The 17,138-nt window shown below is 50.7% G+C and overlaps 1 protein-coding gene across 5 annotated transcripts in view; it reads left to right on the top strand.

Annotated features, from left to right (window-relative positions):
* The window catches only part of IFT140 (intraflagellar transport 140), a 79,826-nt gene that overhangs the window by 14,137 nt on the left and 48,551 nt on the right, over nt 1–17,138 (top strand). For all 5 annotated transcript variants that reach the window (XM_027610693.2, XM_027610691.2, XM_027610692.1 and 2 more), the window contains 9 exons: nt 164–285; nt 479–621; nt 2,467–2,642; nt 3,726–3,817; nt 4,389–4,495; nt 5,135–5,280; nt 8,623–8,826; nt 8,942–9,014; nt 10,808–10,899. In XM_027610693.2, the coding sequence (XP_027466494.1) occupies nt 164–285; nt 479–621; nt 2,467–2,642; nt 3,726–3,817; nt 4,389–4,495; nt 5,135–5,280; nt 8,623–8,826; nt 8,942–9,014; nt 10,808–10,899 (1,155 nt within the window). The remainder of the gene's footprint in view (nt 1–163; nt 286–478; nt 622–2,466; nt 2,643–3,725; nt 3,818–4,388; nt 4,496–5,134; nt 5,281–8,622; nt 8,827–8,941; nt 9,015–10,807; nt 10,900–17,138) is intronic.

Genomic DNA, 17,138 nt, shown 5'->3' with positions numbered 1-17,138 from the left:
TGCGGAAGATTTTTGAATTATTTGTACTTGACCGTGTAAGTGTAGTAGTTTTGTAGTTTGGTTTAAAAGGAATAAGCCTGTGTTCTGTGACACAGCATAACTCTTGCCTTCCACCGGTCACTGGTAAGAATGTGTCTCCTCCACATGGTATTGGATTTTCCAGCTTGGTGTCCTGCTCTTGTGGAGGTTGGACCAAAGGGGTCGAGTACAAGGGACGCCCCTGCTGAAACACGATCACGGAAAAACCCTAACTCACTGCATCTTCCGGCTCCCCCCTCCTGGCGAGTAAGTAGGAGCTCAAGTGGTGGCCTTGTCTTGACATCCCTAGGGGCTGGTGCCGGGCGGGATGTGGCTCCTCCTGATGGGATCATAGCCCCCCTCCGCCCTGCTCTGGGCCCATCTGTAGTGACCACACCTTCCTATAAGGAACATCTTCCGGTAAGGAATCCTGACTTCCCGTCATATCTGCCTTTCAAAGGGACCTCGTTCAGTTGGCGAAGGCAGCTGTGAGTGGTGATGAGAGAGCCCTGGACATGTTTAACTGGAGGAAAAGTGGCTTTGGAAGTTTCCTGAAAATGGGATCTCAAGAGGGACTATCATTCTTTGTCAGCTTGATGGATGGTGAGAAACTTAGGTGGGGACTCTAGGACATTGAAGCATTTTAGGGGTTCTGGTAAGGATTTTAAACAAAGAGATGATGTTTCTGCATAGTATAGTAGGCTGTGTGTGGGCCAGTTTTAGAGTGATGCATCTGCTGCTCTCGGCAGTTACTTATCCAGTGTTGAGAGGAGGGCCTCACTTTGTCCTGATAGAGACGAATCGGCTATGCTTGTGTTTGGCGGGCTCTTGCGAGGAGGCTCTCCGCCAGCCAGTGGTCCTCCCGACTGCTCCCCTGTGCAGCTCCAGGCAGCATTCGTGGTGCCGTGCTCCGCTCTCTGCTCTGTGGGGGCGGGAAGCATCCTTCCCTGTAATTCTTTGGCCAAGCTCTGGGGAGGGAGCGTGACGGGACAGGATGGGAGTGGGCTTTGCTTCCAGGCTGCAGCACCAGCCAGCCTCTGCCGGTGGCCAGCGTTGAGTCCACTGTCTGGACTTTGACTCCTCCTCAGTGTAAGCAGGGAGACAGGCCAGCAACAGCAGAGAAATGCAGTGTGAAGTAAGGGGGGAGAATAGTGCTTTGCCTTCACGGGAGGCACTCACGTGTGTGTCTGCTGCAGGAGCGAGAGCAAGAAAATGCGGTTCATGAAGGTGGTGAGCTTCCGGAGGATGTGCCACCACACAGCTCAGCCTTGATGGGAAGGAGAGAGCAGAGGACAGCTGGAAGGGGCTGGGGCCTTCGTCATTTTTAAAATAGGGATACTGTTTGTTTCTGGAGGTCAAGAGACAGCTGATGGAGGGGACTTTGAGGCAGTCCCGAGGGACAGGAATGGGCATGGAGCCTTGGGCTGTGTGGGGAAGAAGATGCTAGCACAAGGCCCCCTTAGCAAGGAGTCGAGAACATGGTGTGGGAAGAAGGCCTAGCAGACAGGGTTGTGGAGTGGGGACAAGCCTGGCTCTGGAGGAGTCAGTCCTGTCCCTCACTCAGGAGCTGTGGGCTTCGAAGGCAGATTACCCCGTCTAGTCAGACTCCTGCTGTGAGCTCACTGGAAATGTCAGCAGAGTGAGCATGTGTGAGTGTGTCGCCAGGCCTGCCACCGAGGCTCGCTGAGGCCAAGGCAGTGCCAGTGCGGTCATGTCATGCTGACCACAGGCCTCTGCACAACCTTGAACCTGCCAGTTGAATGGGAAGTCAAGTATTCCTTGGAAACAGATGAGAGGAGACCAGGATGTTGAGGAGGCTCCTGAGAGCAGCAGAAATGAGTCGCTTCATGGGTGCTCACAGGAGACTCCGCATGGACGCAGCAGCCCGAAGGGAACCTGGAGGGCAAGGAAAGGCTGGCAGTCTGGGCCAGGCAAGGGAAGAAAGGCCTCTGGGCCAGGACGAGTGCCCGCAGAGGCTGAGAATGCAGGCAGGAAAGCCAGCCCACCAGCACATGGGCCACAGGGGGACAGGGAGCAGCAGCTGCAGGAGGGCTGAAGCGGCTGCTGCAGGGCCGTAGCAGCTGCTGCAGGGCCAAAGCGGCTGCAGGAGGGCTGTAGCGGCTGCAGCAGGGCTGTAGCGGCTTCAGGAGGGCTGTAGTGGCTGCAGCAGGGCCGAAGTGGCTGCAGCAGGGCCGTAGCTCTCGGCCGCTGCGTACCGCTGATGGACATGCCTGGCACTTGAGCACACCAGGGTGAACAAAGTCTCAAGGCTGCTGGGCAGGTCAGTGGGGCTGAGAAGGTGGACCTTATTTCAGAGATGGCCTGGAGGTTATGTGCAAATGTTGTAAATTTTTGTAACAAAGATGTTTATTTTGCAAATATTCCTAAGTGGATTCTGGTGGCTGCTGGTGAGTGCACTGCCACCTGGACTGACCCCTTTGCCCTTAGGGACGGTGCACTACGTGGATGAGAAAGGCAAGACCACGCGGGTGGCTTCCACAGACAGCTCCGTCCAAACGCTCTTCTACATCGAGGAAAGGGAGGCCCTGGTGGTGGTCACGCAGAACCTGCTGCTGTCTCTGTATGTAGTGAGGCCTGAGGGCGAAGCCGCGGAAGTGATGAAGGTAGGCAGGACTGTGGGCAGCAGGACACGGCCAGGGCCAGGCTTCACCTGACTTCACCACACCCACCAGAGCTGTCCAGTAATATCGCCTACACGACTTGCTTCCCAGGAGCTTTGCAGGTCCCATCAGACGGGGGTGGGAGAATCTGGGCTCGCTCAGGGCTGCACCCCCTCAACTGGCTAGCTTGCGGCCTGTGTACCCAGCTGTGACTCAGAATAACCACTCACCTTGCAGCAGCTCATTTGACCTTCAGGATGGAAACAGGGTGGATGGGCACATCATCCTGCTTCCCATCTGTGCATAGATACAGGTCCTCGCTTCTGTCACGGCTGCCCCCGGCCCAGGTGCACACAGGTTGTTTTGCCCAAGGGTACATCAGTCCCCGTCCTGGGCAGCAGGTATTTGGCTGCGGCTGCTGGGAAACGGGAGAACTCCGTACAGGTGCCTCTCGGTTCTGCCCTGGGCTCTCACTGACGAGAGGACGCTGTGGGGCGCACCCCTGTGCTGGGTGCTATTCCAAGGGTGCAGCTCACCAGGGACCGGTCCTCCCTGCTCTCCTTCCAGTTCCCTGGTTTATACCAGAGAAATCTGTGTTCCTTGGAGAATTTGAAATTTCCCTGAAGATACTCTTGTAGATGACGGAGCTGATTTTTTGTAAGCCAGTGTTTACACAGTCATTTACATACCCCTGGCACAGTAGTGGAAAAGAGAGTCTCTGAGTCACCTGGACCTGGGTTCAGATTCCCTTAAGCCACTCACTGGCTGGGGGCCCCAGGCAGGTTTGCTTTCTGCAGAACAGGGTCATGACACCTGCTCGAGAGTGTGTGGTCATGCCTGAACTGGGCTCAGCGTGGTGGTCGCTCTAGAAATGCACTTATCAGGTGCCATGCACGTGGCAGCTCTCATTATCAACCACTTAATGCACAGCAGAGAGCAGCAGTGCAGGGTCAGGGCTGCCTTCCCACACGTCCACACCTGCACCTGCCTAGCTGGAGTGCCCCCCCCCCCCCCCAGGCCACAGCACACCAGAGACTCTGGGCTCACAAGAGCAACATGCTTCTTTCGGATGTGTCTTGTTATCAGGTCAAGTTGAGTGGGAAGACGGGTCAGCGGGCCGACATTGCATTGATTGAAGGCAGTGTACTTGTGACCGCCATAGGGGAACCCGTTCTCAGGTAAGAGCCTGGCCCGCACTGCCGCTAAGATTCAGTCTCTTTGGAGTAATGTTCTTATTGGAGTGTAAGGTACAGACAGATTATGATGAACTTCCACAAATTGGAAGTTCACATATAACCAGCTCTGAGATCGAAGAGCACAACATACCACAGACCCCAGGCACCCGCCCTCAGCCCTCACAGGGTAGGCTCCTCACTGTCCTGATGGCTGTGTGTGTAATCTCTTTGCCTGGTTTTTTGAGCTTGGTGTCAGTGGAATCGTGTGTTGTGTTTGCTTGTGCAGCTGCTTCAGTTCTGTGTGATGTTGGGGAGGGGTTCCCCCATGTTACTGCTTGTGGTTGGAGTCCCTTTGTTCTCATTGTGAGCTGGTGTCACACATGAACTCCCTGCTCCCTTTGATTATGAACAAGGCATCGAATAGATGTAAACGTGTTGCTGGCAGGCCATTCATATCGGAGTCCCAGGGCCTGTGTGCACTTCCTGAGGGCTCTGCCAGTTGAGCGGGACCCTCGTGGCTGAGAGCAGCACACTGATGTGGCCCCTGAAGGGAGCTGTCTTCCTTTCATTGTAGATTTTGGGATTTAGAAGGCGGAGAGAATTACGTGCTGAGTCCAGAGGAGAAGTGTGGTTTCGAAAAAGCTGAGAATATAAACTGTGTTTCTTACTGTAAAGCCAAAGGTGAGACTTCTCAGGGCTGGTGCAGGAGAGGGAGGGAAGCAGCCTTAGGCCTTGCTCTGGGGGCTGCAAAATGATGACATGACTGCAGCCCTTCAAAGAATGGCGAATTGGTGGTGACTGTCAGTCACTTGAAAGAGTCGCTCGGGAACGAGAAAGTGACAGTAAAGCTTTGCTTGCACACACGAAGTTCAGGGAGTTTGCTCAACAGGGTGAGTTGACCTCTGTTCCCTCCTGAAACTGCGAGAAAATGTGTGGGAAACATTAAAAATACCCGTGTATGTGTATGTGCCTATATACACGTGTGTGTGTACATGCACACACACACACATACACGCGCGGAGGACAGAGAAACAGGAGATGAGCCAGACACCGTTTATTTTGTGCCTGCTGAGCGCTAAGTGCCACACTAGCCCTGGGGAAGCAGCACTGACCAGGCAGACAGGCCCCTGCTCTCGTGGGAGACTGAGAGAAAACAGCACCAACACCCCCAGCACATACACACTCACCCTCTTCCCATGGGGGAGCAGCTATGGAGCTGGAGGCCACTGGGCAGAGGGCTGATGCCCGGATGTTTGAGAGCCATGGTCAGGAAAGAGATTCCTTCAACTCACTTCCTGTGAACTTTGTTTTTACCCATAGGTCTTTTGGCAGCGGGTACCGATAAGGGGCGAGTAGCCATGTGGAGAAAGCTGCCAGGCCCCCAGAGCAGCCGAGCGGCAGAGGGCAAGGACAGGTGGACCCTTCAGACCCCTACTGAGCTTGAAGGCAACATCACACAGATAAAGGTACGAGCCACCAGGGTGCTGGGCACTCTCACCCTCTGCCCTGCAAAAGTGGAGGAAGTGATGGTCTTTGAATTTTTTTGTCAGTTATGCACCTTAAGACTATATAAAAATAACAACAATAAAATAGTCCCAAAGGCCTTTGGGCTTTCAGAATTGTGGGTCTGTGATTGTGGACATCTGTATCTTACCTATGTACCCATCCCCTTTATCTCTGGCTCCTGTCTACCCTGAGAGCAGCTTTATCGAGATCTGTAACATACCAATTTTTCTTTTAGTACGTTCACAGTTTTGCACCCCTCACCATATCTCTTAGGCCATTTTCAGCACTGGAAGGGAAGCGTGTGCACGTCCGCAGTCCCTCTGCTCTCTGCTCCTCCTCTGTGCAGGCGCTCCTCTACTTTCTGTCTCTGTGGATTTGCCCATTGTGGGCGTGTTGTAGAGATGGAGGCATAAATCTGTAGCTTTTTGTGTCTGGCCTCTGTCCCTGAGCATCGTGTTTTCCAGATTCATCCGCGTGGCTGCACGTGGCAGCAGAGCCTTGCTTTTGCAGCTGAGCCGCGCCTGGGGCAGGGACCGGCCGCCTTCTGTTATCCTTCCATCCGTCCACGGACGCTTGGGTTGTTTCCACATTTGGACTTTTGTGAACCCTGCTGCCGTGAACATTTGAGTACACATTTCTTTGTGGACGTATGATTTCATTTCTCTTGAGCCTGTGCTTTCTATCTTATAAATTCTGTCTCACTGGTGGTGGTCCATATTTGGGGAGACGATGTATCACACCTTCCTTTCCTTCTTTAAGTGTTATTTCCTTTAATTGTTTCAATATGTTTATAGTGGCTACTATGAAGCCTTCATCTGTGGAATCTGACATCTCGGCCTTCTGGGCCATTTCTCTGGCTTGCTTTTTTTTCCTGGGTGTATATCATACTCTCCTGTTTTCCCTGGCTCCGAATTTTTTTTTTGCAAACTGGACATTTTAGATAAAATTATGTGTCAACCCTGCAATAGTGATCCTCTTGCTGCACTCACCTCTAGGGCTTGTGGCCGCTGTTTGCTTATTTGCTTAGTGACCCGAGGGACCACTGTAGTGGCGTCTCTTTCCCTTGTCGTGTGAAGCCTCTGACATCACTCCTTGGAGGGCTGACCTCAGGCATGTGGATGGTCCCCCTTGGGCAGCAGTGGCTATGGGGGCTCCCTGACTGTCCTCTCCCTGATCTGTTGAGCTTTTTGCCTCTGCAGGTCAACCTCCCCTGGGTTGGTGGCTCTGTTGTTTTTTCCAGTGACCCAGAGAATTGCTTGCCCCACAGTCCAGTCCCAGATTTGGGCAGGTGTGGTCTTTGAGCTCAGTGTTTAAGGTTCGTTTTGACCCAGGAAGGCTTCTCCTAGGTATGTCCTTCTCCAGTTCCCTTTGGTCAGTGGTCTGGCCTGCTGTTGAGCTTATAGTTCTCATGAAGCTTCCAGCCTCCTCTTGATGCTTACCACCAAAGCCTCCACTCTCTTCAAGAGCATCCTTAGGCTTGGACTTAACCCACATTGTGTTTCAAATGAAGTCACTTCCTTTGGGGAGCCCGTCAGAACTCTCTGTTCCTACGGACTGCCTCTCCCCTTGGGGAAGACAGTCTGAGTCACTGCTCCAGAGCTTGGGAGTGGGGATGGTGGCTACCTCTCTGGAATGATACCCTGCTCTGTGAGCCTGTGTAGTGTGAGCAAGCTGGGGCCAGGGCGTGGGGTCCCGGCATTCTCAGGCACCCTGTGAGCCCAAGGGACCCTTCCCCTCGCAGCATGGAGCTGGGGGAATGAGATGCCATAGGCCTGACTGGGCACTGGACAGGGAGCCGACCTCTTGGCTGCACCTACTGAGGGGGAGCTCCTGCACGCTGAGTTGGGAGGCAGGAGGGAGAGAGTCTAGAGGCTCAGGTACCACAGACACTGCTCTTCTTACCGGATTTAGCAGATTTTCCTGAATAAGTGTTGCTTTGTTTGCCTCACGCCCAATTTCTAGAGCGCGAGATGGCTGTTGCCTCATACTTTTCTCCAGTTCTGCCTGTTCCCTCCTCGGGGCTGCTCCCCTGCTGTCCTGGAGGCTGTCTCTCAGACCTGCTGTGTGTAACCCTCTGAGACAGAATCTTCTTAACCCTACACGAGTCATGAGAGGAAGATGTACCTCATAAATCATTGAGGGTGCCATAGAGCACTTTGGGGGCTATCTTTAGATCCTCATCTCAGGCCATAGGTAAAAATAGCTTCTGGATGAATTAGTGAGTTAAATATCTTAATTATATCTTAAAAAAATCTAAATATCTTAATTGCCTTAATTAGGGTAAATAAATGGCTAAAAATAGCATAGAATATTATCAGATCTGCAGAGAAAGTACAACTTTCTCAGATTTGAGGGACGCCTGGGTGGCTCAGTCGGTTAAGCATCTGCCTTCGGCTCAAGTCATGATCCCAGGGTCCTGAGATTGAGTCTCACATCAGGCTCCCTGCTCAGCAGGGAGACTGCTTCTCCCTCTCCCTCCATCTGCCGCTCCCCCTGCTTGTGCTGTCTCTCTCTCTCTCTCTGACAAATAAATAAAAAACCTTAAAGAAAAATTAAAAAAAAAAACTTTCTCAGATTTGAAGTAATAGGAAGAGCTGCACTAATTTTCCTAAAGGACGTAAAAGAAAAACCAAGTACATGATAACAAATATATACTTTCCTTAAGAGAAGCCTCAGTGTTATAAGTGTTATTTCTTTCCAAGTAAATGCACAGATTACATGTACATCCAGTAAAAAGAATGACCTTTTTTTTTTTCTGGGAGAATTCAACAAAATAAACTCCTCTGGGAGGACACATGGCTGAAGAAAGAATGTATAGAGAATCAGAACATTTCTGTATCACAAACCAGAATATATCTTGAAACTATAGCAATTAAAACAGTACATGCTTACTCAGGAATGGATAAACATATCAGTGGAATGCAGAGCAGATTGAGATAGATTTGGAAGTTTAATATGAAATTATGAAAGTGGTATTTTACATCACCAGGGGAGAGCCGGATAATTTAATACATCATGTTAACTTGCTATTCATTTATAAAAAATAAACATCTCTAAATTAACAACGGGTCAGAACAGACATACAAGCATCTGCCCACTGCATTACAACTTGGGTGTCAGTATTTTAAAATTTTCGATAAAGTACATATTTTATGCTTATAAGTTTTTATATCAGTTTACACAATGAGAAGAAGCAGTGCTAGGAAAATGGTTGGTGAGTCCTTGTGTGTGTCACACTTTCCTGCCTGCACCTCCCTTCTCCTTGTTCACACTTCTGTCTCTGTCTCTGGCACGGAATGAAGTGGGGTTCCCGGAAGAGCCTTCTGGCGGTGAACAACCTCACCTCCGTGGTGATCCTCAGCGAGCAAGCCATGTCCTCACACTTCCACCAGCAAGTGGCTGTGGTGCAGATGTCCCCAAGCTCCCTCAGCGTGTCCTTCCTGTCCACGGGAGTGATGCACAGCTTGCGCACAGACATGCACGTCCGCGGGGTGTTCGCCACCAAGGTGACTGCAAGGGTGGCCTGGGGTTGACAAAAGACCTGGCCAGTTGTCTGGGTCATTCAGGGTGGTAAGGGGTGCAAGTGGCAGGTTCCCTTTTAATTTCCGTGATTCTTTTTAGGATGCCATTGCTGTCTGGAATGGAAAACAGGTGGTGGTCTTTGAGCCTTCTGGAACCACGTTACGGAATGCAGGTGGGAGTCTTGTCCCTTAGGAGGGGGGTCACAACACCCTGCTTTATCTTCTGACCATCTGAGGGGGGGTGTTGGTGCCTGTGGTGTGGGCAGGGGGCTGGCACAGGGCCACCAGGAGCCCCTCATGTCAATCATGCCTGTGCTCTGGCCGTGCCGCTGGGCATCACCCTACTGAGGCCAGTCAAGGTGGCCGAGAAGCCCAGGACAATGCAACAGCCAGAAATAAGGCTAAAGGAATATAAACCACCACAGTGCTTCCCAGGGAAGGGGGTTGCTACCCACCCAGCTTCTGAACTTGTTCCAGACCAGGCAGAGCAGTGAGCCCCATGCCATCTTGACCAAGGCCAGCCTCTGTCTGGAGATTTGAGGACAGATCGTTAGAGGTGCTCCGTCAGCCTCCACCTCCTGTCCCAGTGGGCCGCCATGACCCTCACTCTTCAGTGCGTGCCTGTGGGAGTGGCCGGGGGCTGCTGGATCAGTGACCACAAACCAGACAGACATTTACTGCCTCACAGCTGTGGAGGTCAGAAGTCCAAACTCACATTCTCTGGGCCAAATCAAGGCATCGACAGGCCGCTCCACCTCCTGAGCTTTGGGAAGTCTGTTTCTCATTTCTGTCAGCGTTGGGTGGCTGCTGGCCATCCTTGGCCAGGTTGCATCGTTCCAGCATCTACCTCCATTGTCACCTTCTTCCAGTCTGAAATCTACCTCCCTCTTATAGGGGCACTTGTGGTTGCATTTAGAGCCCACCTGAATAATCCAGGATAATCTCCCCATCTCAACACCTTCCCAACTTTGGCCATATACTAGCATTCACAGGTTCCAGGGACCAGAACCTGATAGCTCCAGGGGTCACGTGCAGCCTACTTTAACAGCCCCCTTGGCCAACAGTCCTTCTGTACAGTTCTTCCATTCACCCATGCTGACCCCACAGGACCGGTCATCGTGTGCTCCAGGGGGCTCCCCCCTGTGGGTTTGTCGGAGAAGCTCTCGCCTCCCTGGGGGTGTTTCTCCACTGGTGGTCACCCCTCTCCCTATCCCCTCCCTCCTTTTCTCCTCTAACACTTCATTGCCTGAACTTTTCTTTTTTTTTTTTAAAGATTTTATTTATTTATTTGACAGAGAGAGAGACAGTGAGAGAGGGAACACAAGCAGGGGGAGTGGGAGAAGGAGAAGCAGTCTTCCCACGGAGCAGGGAGCCTGACGCGGGGCTCAATCCCAGGACCCTGGGATCATGACCTGAGCCAAAGGCAGACGCAGAATGACTGAGCCACCCAGGCGCCCCCATTGCCTAAACTTTTCTTGTCACACTTTTCCTGCTCTGCCTTGTATTATGCCTATAATTAATGTCATCTCCAGTGTGGACGCCCCAGGCCAAGGATGAACTTATCCCCTCCATAGGACAGCACAGCAGGTGCTGAAGTATTTCCTATCGTGTGTGATCATCTCTGGCTAGAAAAGAACCCGTCTAGACACAGAGACTAAGGCTCGTGGCCTCTAGAGCCCCCACTAAGAGGAACAGACACCCGTCTAAACACTTGTGCTGCCCCAGACCACAGATGCAGCGCCGCCGTGGCCCTGCTGCTAGTCACACGGGAGAGGCGGCGGCTCGTGAGCAGGGCGGGGAGCCTGGGGCCATGTCCCTACACCAGCCCCAGGCCTGCACGCTGTCCCTGCGCCTCAGGGCCTCGCTCTCTTCATATACAGGATGCAGAAAACGCAGCCCTCATGACGCTGTCTGAGCATCATGAAGAGATGGGCCGCTGTCGCATTATGTCCCTCTCTCATCCTAGGAACCTTCCTGTGTGAATCTCCGGTGTTAGCCATGCACGAGGAAAATGTGTACACCGTGGAGCCAAACCGAGTTCAAGTTCGAACGTGGCAGGTAAATCACTGCTCTGGAGTGAGTGGGCTTGGAGATGAAAGCCACTAGAACAGTTTGAAAGGCCGTCTCTAAATCAAGCCAGAGCCACTTACTGACTTCAGCAGCCAGGTCACAGTCCCCCCGCCAGGTGCTTGCTCGTCACACTGGATTCTGGGCTAGCTGGTGCACCAACTGCTGGCACCTGTGAGATGGGGAGGCGGACCAGGGCCTCATGCAGTGATGAGGACTGAATCGCTGGACCCTGAGCGCTCAGGTTAGGAAAGGGGAGGCCATGTTTGCTGGAGTTTGCTCCATCTTCACTGCCCATCAGTTCAGGACAGGCCTTTCCCTGCACGTGTCTGAGGGTGAGTCCGGGACGGGAGCAGCATGGGCCTTGCAGGTGACCAGCTTGAACACAGCCTTGTTCCCCCTGGTGGCAAGGAGTAGGAGGCCCCCACCTGCCGGCATCCCTGATGCCCATAGGAACCGGGGGGCTGATGGGGTGTGATAGTTTCCTGAGCCTGCCATAATAAAGTACCACAGATGCAGTGGCTTACAGCAATAGAACTTTAATTTCTCACAGTTTAGGAGATAAAAAGTCCGAAATCCAGGTATGGGCAGGGTTGGCTCCTTCTGAGGTTCTGAGGGAGCATCTGTCCCGTGCTTTCCAGCCTCTGGTGGCTCCGGCATGGCTTGGCTTGTAAATGCATCACTCCATCTCCACCTCTGTCCTAACCTGGCCTTCTCCTTGTGTCTGGTTCTTGTTTTCTGTATCATAAGGACACTTGTCTTTGGATTTAGGGCCACCCTAATCTGGAATGGTCTCCCCTTGAGATCCTTAATTACATCTGCCAAGACCTCTTTTCCAAATAAGGTCACATTTACAAGTTCCAGGTAGATGTATCTTTTGGGGGCCACCACTCAACCCAGTACATGCAGCAGGGCTCTGTGTCAAGGTCGGGAAAACCTTCACGGCCCTGTTTTCAGCTCTTAGTGTGACTGCTTTGTCTGTCTCTGAGTTGTTTGCTAGGATCCACTGTTCGGTTTCTGGAGGCTGCCGTACGCATGCATGGTGTCCTTGTACCTCACATGCTTCTCATCCTCCCTGCCACGGTTCCTGAAGTGGCTTCCCTGGAGTTCTTCCTGATGGGGCTCACAGTGGGTGGGAAGTGCCACTGGGGGAGGTCCTGGAGTAGAGGCTTGATGTGGGGAACAGCATCCTGGGGGAAGGTGCGAGGGGGGCCGGGGCTGGGGGCAGGGGTGGGCTGCTGGCCCCTTGAGGTCCTCAGCCTATTCGAGGTGGGAGGGAAGCTGGAGGGGAGGAGGCCAGAGCCCGCTGCTGCTGACACTTGTCGGGGACATCTGCTGCAGACATACAGCCCAGGCCGGGAGGGCCATGTTAACAACCCATGAAGGGCGCAGCTCTGTGAGCAAGGCAACCTGCAGGCCCTGCTGAAGGGCCGTGGGGCAAACAACCTGTGGGGAAAGGGCTAGTAACCTTAAATATAAAACTGCCAGTTATTTTACCAGCAAAAATGGGTTTATCCGGGAATAGGAGAGAATTGCAGTCTGGGACAAGCAAGCTACAGCAAAACCACAGCAAGTCTGCAGGATCCCGGAGAGGAGGGGCTTCTGTGGGGGCGGCTAGGCTGTTGTAAACAGAACGTCCATTGGAGTAAGCTGGGAGCTGCAAGTGTGGTGGCTGCTCATTGGCTGGGCTGTTACTGGGGGAGGAGGAACCCTTCCTTCCTCCTGCTGGGATAGCGCAGGTGACCCTTGAACAACCTGGAGGCTAGGGGTGCTGACCCCCCATGCAGTCAAAAATCCACATATAACTGGACTCCCCAGAAATCTGGAGACTGGGATCTTTACCGATAGTACAGGTGGTCAACACGTACTGTGTATGTTATATGTATTCTATACTGGATTCTGACGATAAAGCAAAGCAGAGGAAAGAAAGCAAAATCACAGGGAAGAGAAAATACCTTTACAGTACTGTATCCAAAAAAAAAAAACACCAAAAACAAAAACATCTGCGTATAAGTGTGTGAATGGTGGGTCTCTGCCCGTTGGGTCAGCGACCAACCAGGCGTGGTGGTGCTGAGTGCGCCCCCTGCTGGCCTCGTGGCTCCATTTTCTAAATGAGGTTTCCCTTTATTAAGTTTCACATTTCCGCTTCTTGATCAAGATCTTTCTTTGAAAGCATCACTGATCAAATCACATTTTCCATATTTACTGGTGTTGTTCCTCAGTGCCAGGAAGGACTTTTCCATGTTGTTATGTCCTACTTTGGTGGCGAAGTGCATTGCTTGACGCAAACCACGTAGGGCCACATTTGAGTAACAACGAAGGTCAGGAGAGAGAAAAATCTCAGGTACTCCCGCATAAAACTTGTATCTTTCCAATGTTGTAAGAGTTAGAGAGCATCTCCTTATTGGGTACATCATTTTTTAAAAAGTTTGAAGAGGTAACAAAATACAAACCTAAAAATAATGATACAAAACAGTAAGTAACGTGATAATGCCAAATTGTATGATGGACCAGAACCAGATGTGAAAGCCAACTGAAATATTTACTGGCATGTATTCTGACGTAGGCGAGAAAGGGTCTCCCTGTGAAAGCAAGCCCAGAGTCATGTACATCTCCTAAAATCTCCACTTAAAGCAACCGTGAGAGCAGAATGGTGGAGACTGCAAGAGCACACTGAAAGAACTAACTTAGTGCATTTGCAAAGAACCAGTGCAAATATTAAAAGGAAGCAATAGATGGTGAACTCTTTGCAAAACAGCAAAACTTCAAAGATGTCTTAAAACAGTATTGTTATTTCAAAAGAACTGTGTGGAACCACATGCGTTCTCAATACAGCATATCAAGTTGTGAATTCAGATACCATGAATTTGGATGGTAATTCAGACGAAAGAAAGACTTTTGTAAATTCTGAACCTTCTAAGCCTTCAGGAAAAACGAGTGAAAGATGACTTTGTCGCAGAATAGTAATGAGGCTGTTACTGAAAGGCCACAGACAGGAGAGGTTCTCTCTTTCTCAAGGGCTTGAGAAATGCAGACAAGAGCATCTCTCTCCACGAAAGAGAGAGAAGCAGCAGCAGTGAGGAAAAGGCACGCAGGCCTGGGCTGGACATCTGGGGAAAGTGGTCTCATCAGATGTCATCTGCTTCAATTCCAGGAAATCTGTACCTTTAGGTCACCAGAGGGCGTGTAGGGCCAGTCAGGGCTTGCGGCTTTCTGTAGATGTGTCCCATGAATCCAAGAGTCTATTTCCTGTAGTTTGGCAGCACAAAGGTTGATGACCAGTAGCTGATAAGAACCTTTCCAGTGAGGATGAAGAGAATCTTTCTGGAGGCATCTCTTACAGACAAAATCTCCATGTTGCTGTGAGGTTGATCTAAAGTTGTTGTCTCCTGGGAGCACACTGTGGAAAGATTGTGCTACCAAAGCATGGTCATTTTTAATAGAGGCAATCAGGCCTTTACAATATTGAAGTGCATCTCCCTTTATCAACTGTGGGTCAAGGAGGTAGGGGCCAAGTGCATTGGAACGTCTTGTGACTAACTCAAAGGGTGAGAGCCTATGCCTTCCCAAGTGGGTGGATCTGAAATTCAGGACCAATAGCAGTAGTGCTTTAGGCCAAGATAGTTGGAGGGTCTCTACACAATTTAACAATTGAGTGTTAATAGTGCTGTTAGTGAATTCAACTAACCCTGATTGAGAGTGGTATGCACAATGAGTGCTGGAAAACCAGCCAAACAGGACAGACTTACTGAAGCACCCACCTGGTAAAATGGGCTCCCTGATCACTGTGTAGTTTGAGAGGGGGTTCCCAGGTAGGGGTAATGTTTTCTAACAGAATTTTAGCCACAGAAGAAGCAGTGGCCTGTTTGCAAGGGAAAACTTCAGTCCAGTGAGAAAACATACAGACTATGACCAAAACATGCATATCCATGAGACGGGGGAGTTTTATGAAATCCATTTGTATGAACAGGTTTCTCTGGATTATACTTTTAACAGGCGGGGCAAGTGAGGTGGGCAATTTTTGTGGCCTCATTAATATTTCTCCACCAGTGTTTGTTCATGAACGCTATCATTTTGTCAGTAAAGCAGTGATTTAACACATAAACGGTGGTAAGTAGTAGGATTTTGGAATTTCTGGTAGGGCCAGATTGTTATTTGGTCCAAACCAGAGTTTTCTTTTTATCAAACTCACAGTTGTTAGATTTCCACCATTGTCTTTCTTTTCTGGGGCCAACTGTAGGGCATCTCTGGTCAGTTTTTCCAAATTGTCATTTGAAAGAACATCCCTTTGGAAAATGACAGAGGTCTAGCTATCAGTCTCCTGCTGTGGTTTCCTTTGGCCACCAGAGAGTCAAGTCTTGAATGCCCAGGAACCTTAATAATAGCCAGAGCTGCTGGCAAAAGTGTAGAATCTAGGGGCATCTGGGTGGCTCAGTCGGTTAAGCGTCCAACTCCTGGTTTCGGCTCAGGTCATGATCTCAGAGTGGAGGGATCAAGCCCCATGTTGGGCTCTGCGCTTACCACAGAGTCTGCTTGAAGATTCTCTCTCTTCCTCTGCCCTTCTCCCCACTGTCTCTTAAAAAATAAAAAATGTATGGCAGCTAATAAATTTTGGACATGGGAGTCATCTTAAATTTTATTCTCATTGGAGCTAAGGAAACCTTGTTGATTCCTTAACATCCCCAAATCATGAGCTACCCCAAAGGCCTACTGATTGTCAGTATAAATATTTGCAACTTTACCCTGGCTGGGGTACAGGCTCCAGTATGGGCATGTAGCAGCCTTTTGGGCTGAAGTCACTGGCACTTCACACATCAAAGCCTTGATGACTTCACAGGGAGTTGCAATAGCAGACCCAGCATAATGTTTACCATTTTCTTCCTTTAAATACAAACCATCAGTAAACCATGAAAATGAGCAGTGGGGTGTCCTGTAAATGGTCCTGGGGAGTCCAAGGGTGATCTGGCAGCATTCAGCAGTCACAAGGAGTTTCATCCACATCCGGATGTCGTCCTTGTTCTGAGATCAGATGCGCAAAGCATCGGACCTGAGTTTGAGCAAACTGCAAATTTTCTTTGGAGACTTTGTCTCTTTAAGAGCAAGTCTGTTTTTGTTTTTTTTTTGTTTTTTTTGACAGACACAATGAGAGAGGGAACACAGGCAGGGGGGAGTGGGAGAGGGAGAAGCAGGCTTCCCGCTGAGCAGGGAGCCCCATGTGGGGCTCGATCTCAGGACTCCGGGATCATGACCTGAGCCAAAGGCAGACGCTTAACGACTGAGCCACCCAGGCGCCCCTAAGAGCAAAAGTCTTAACAGGTGGATGTTGTCTCCTGTGAAGAGGTTTGAGCAGCAGGAGCAAAACAAATCATCTACATGTTGTCACAACCTAGAGTCTGCAGAAAGCTTTGTATCATCCAAATCAGCTTCTAAGGTTTGTGAAAAGAAGGATGCTCGGAGAAACACTCGGAGAAACCAGGGGCACTCCTGGCTCTCCTTATCAACTGGAATACTAAAAATGCACTGTAGAGGTCCACTGTGGTGAAAGTTTTGCGTGGAATGGATGTTGGTAGTGTGGGAGGGTTGGGATCATTGGGTGCTGAGGGGCAACAGTGTTAGTTACTGCTCACAGGTCCTCAACAGACCTCCATTCCCAGCCACTGGTTGTTCTCACAGGTAAAATGGGGATGCTACAGGGTCTAGTGCAGGGGATAATGAGGCCCTGAGCCTTGTAATCTATTATGTAATCTTGAAAGCCATCTGTATTTAGAGGGTTTTGTTCTGGGGAGAGGTTTTGAGGGATCTGTTTTAATCTTGATGGGCATGCACTGTGGGATCTGCCAGCATCAGTTGAGGACTTTGCTCATCAAATCAGTTGGAGGACGGAAGCTCATCCAATAGGGACAAATAACCAAGCAAGCCTGGAAAACCAAGGAGGAGAGTGGCAAGTTGGAAGGGCTGTTGTAAACTGAAAGTCCACTGGAGTAAACCGGGCATTCTAAGTTGGGGGTTTCTCATTGGCTGGGCTCTTGCTGGGGTAGGAGGAAAGCTTCCTGCTTCCTTCTTCTTCCTTCATCTGCAAAGGGCCTCGCTTCCTGTTAGGTCTGTAATTGACCAGGAGTGGTAGGGCTGAGAGCGCCCCCTGCTGGCCGTGGTAGTTCATTTTAAATGAGGTCTCCTTTCATTAATTTTCACAGGAATGTCAACATGCTGAGAAAGCAGGAAAGACATAC

This window comes from Zalophus californianus, chromosome 10, assembly GCF_009762305.2.
Source record: "Zalophus californianus isolate mZalCal1 chromosome 10, mZalCal1.pri.v2, whole genome shotgun sequence".
Lineage (NCBI taxonomy): Eukaryota > Metazoa > Chordata > Mammalia > Carnivora > Otariidae > Zalophus > Zalophus californianus.
This window is presented reverse-complemented; position numbering and strand designations above follow the sequence as displayed.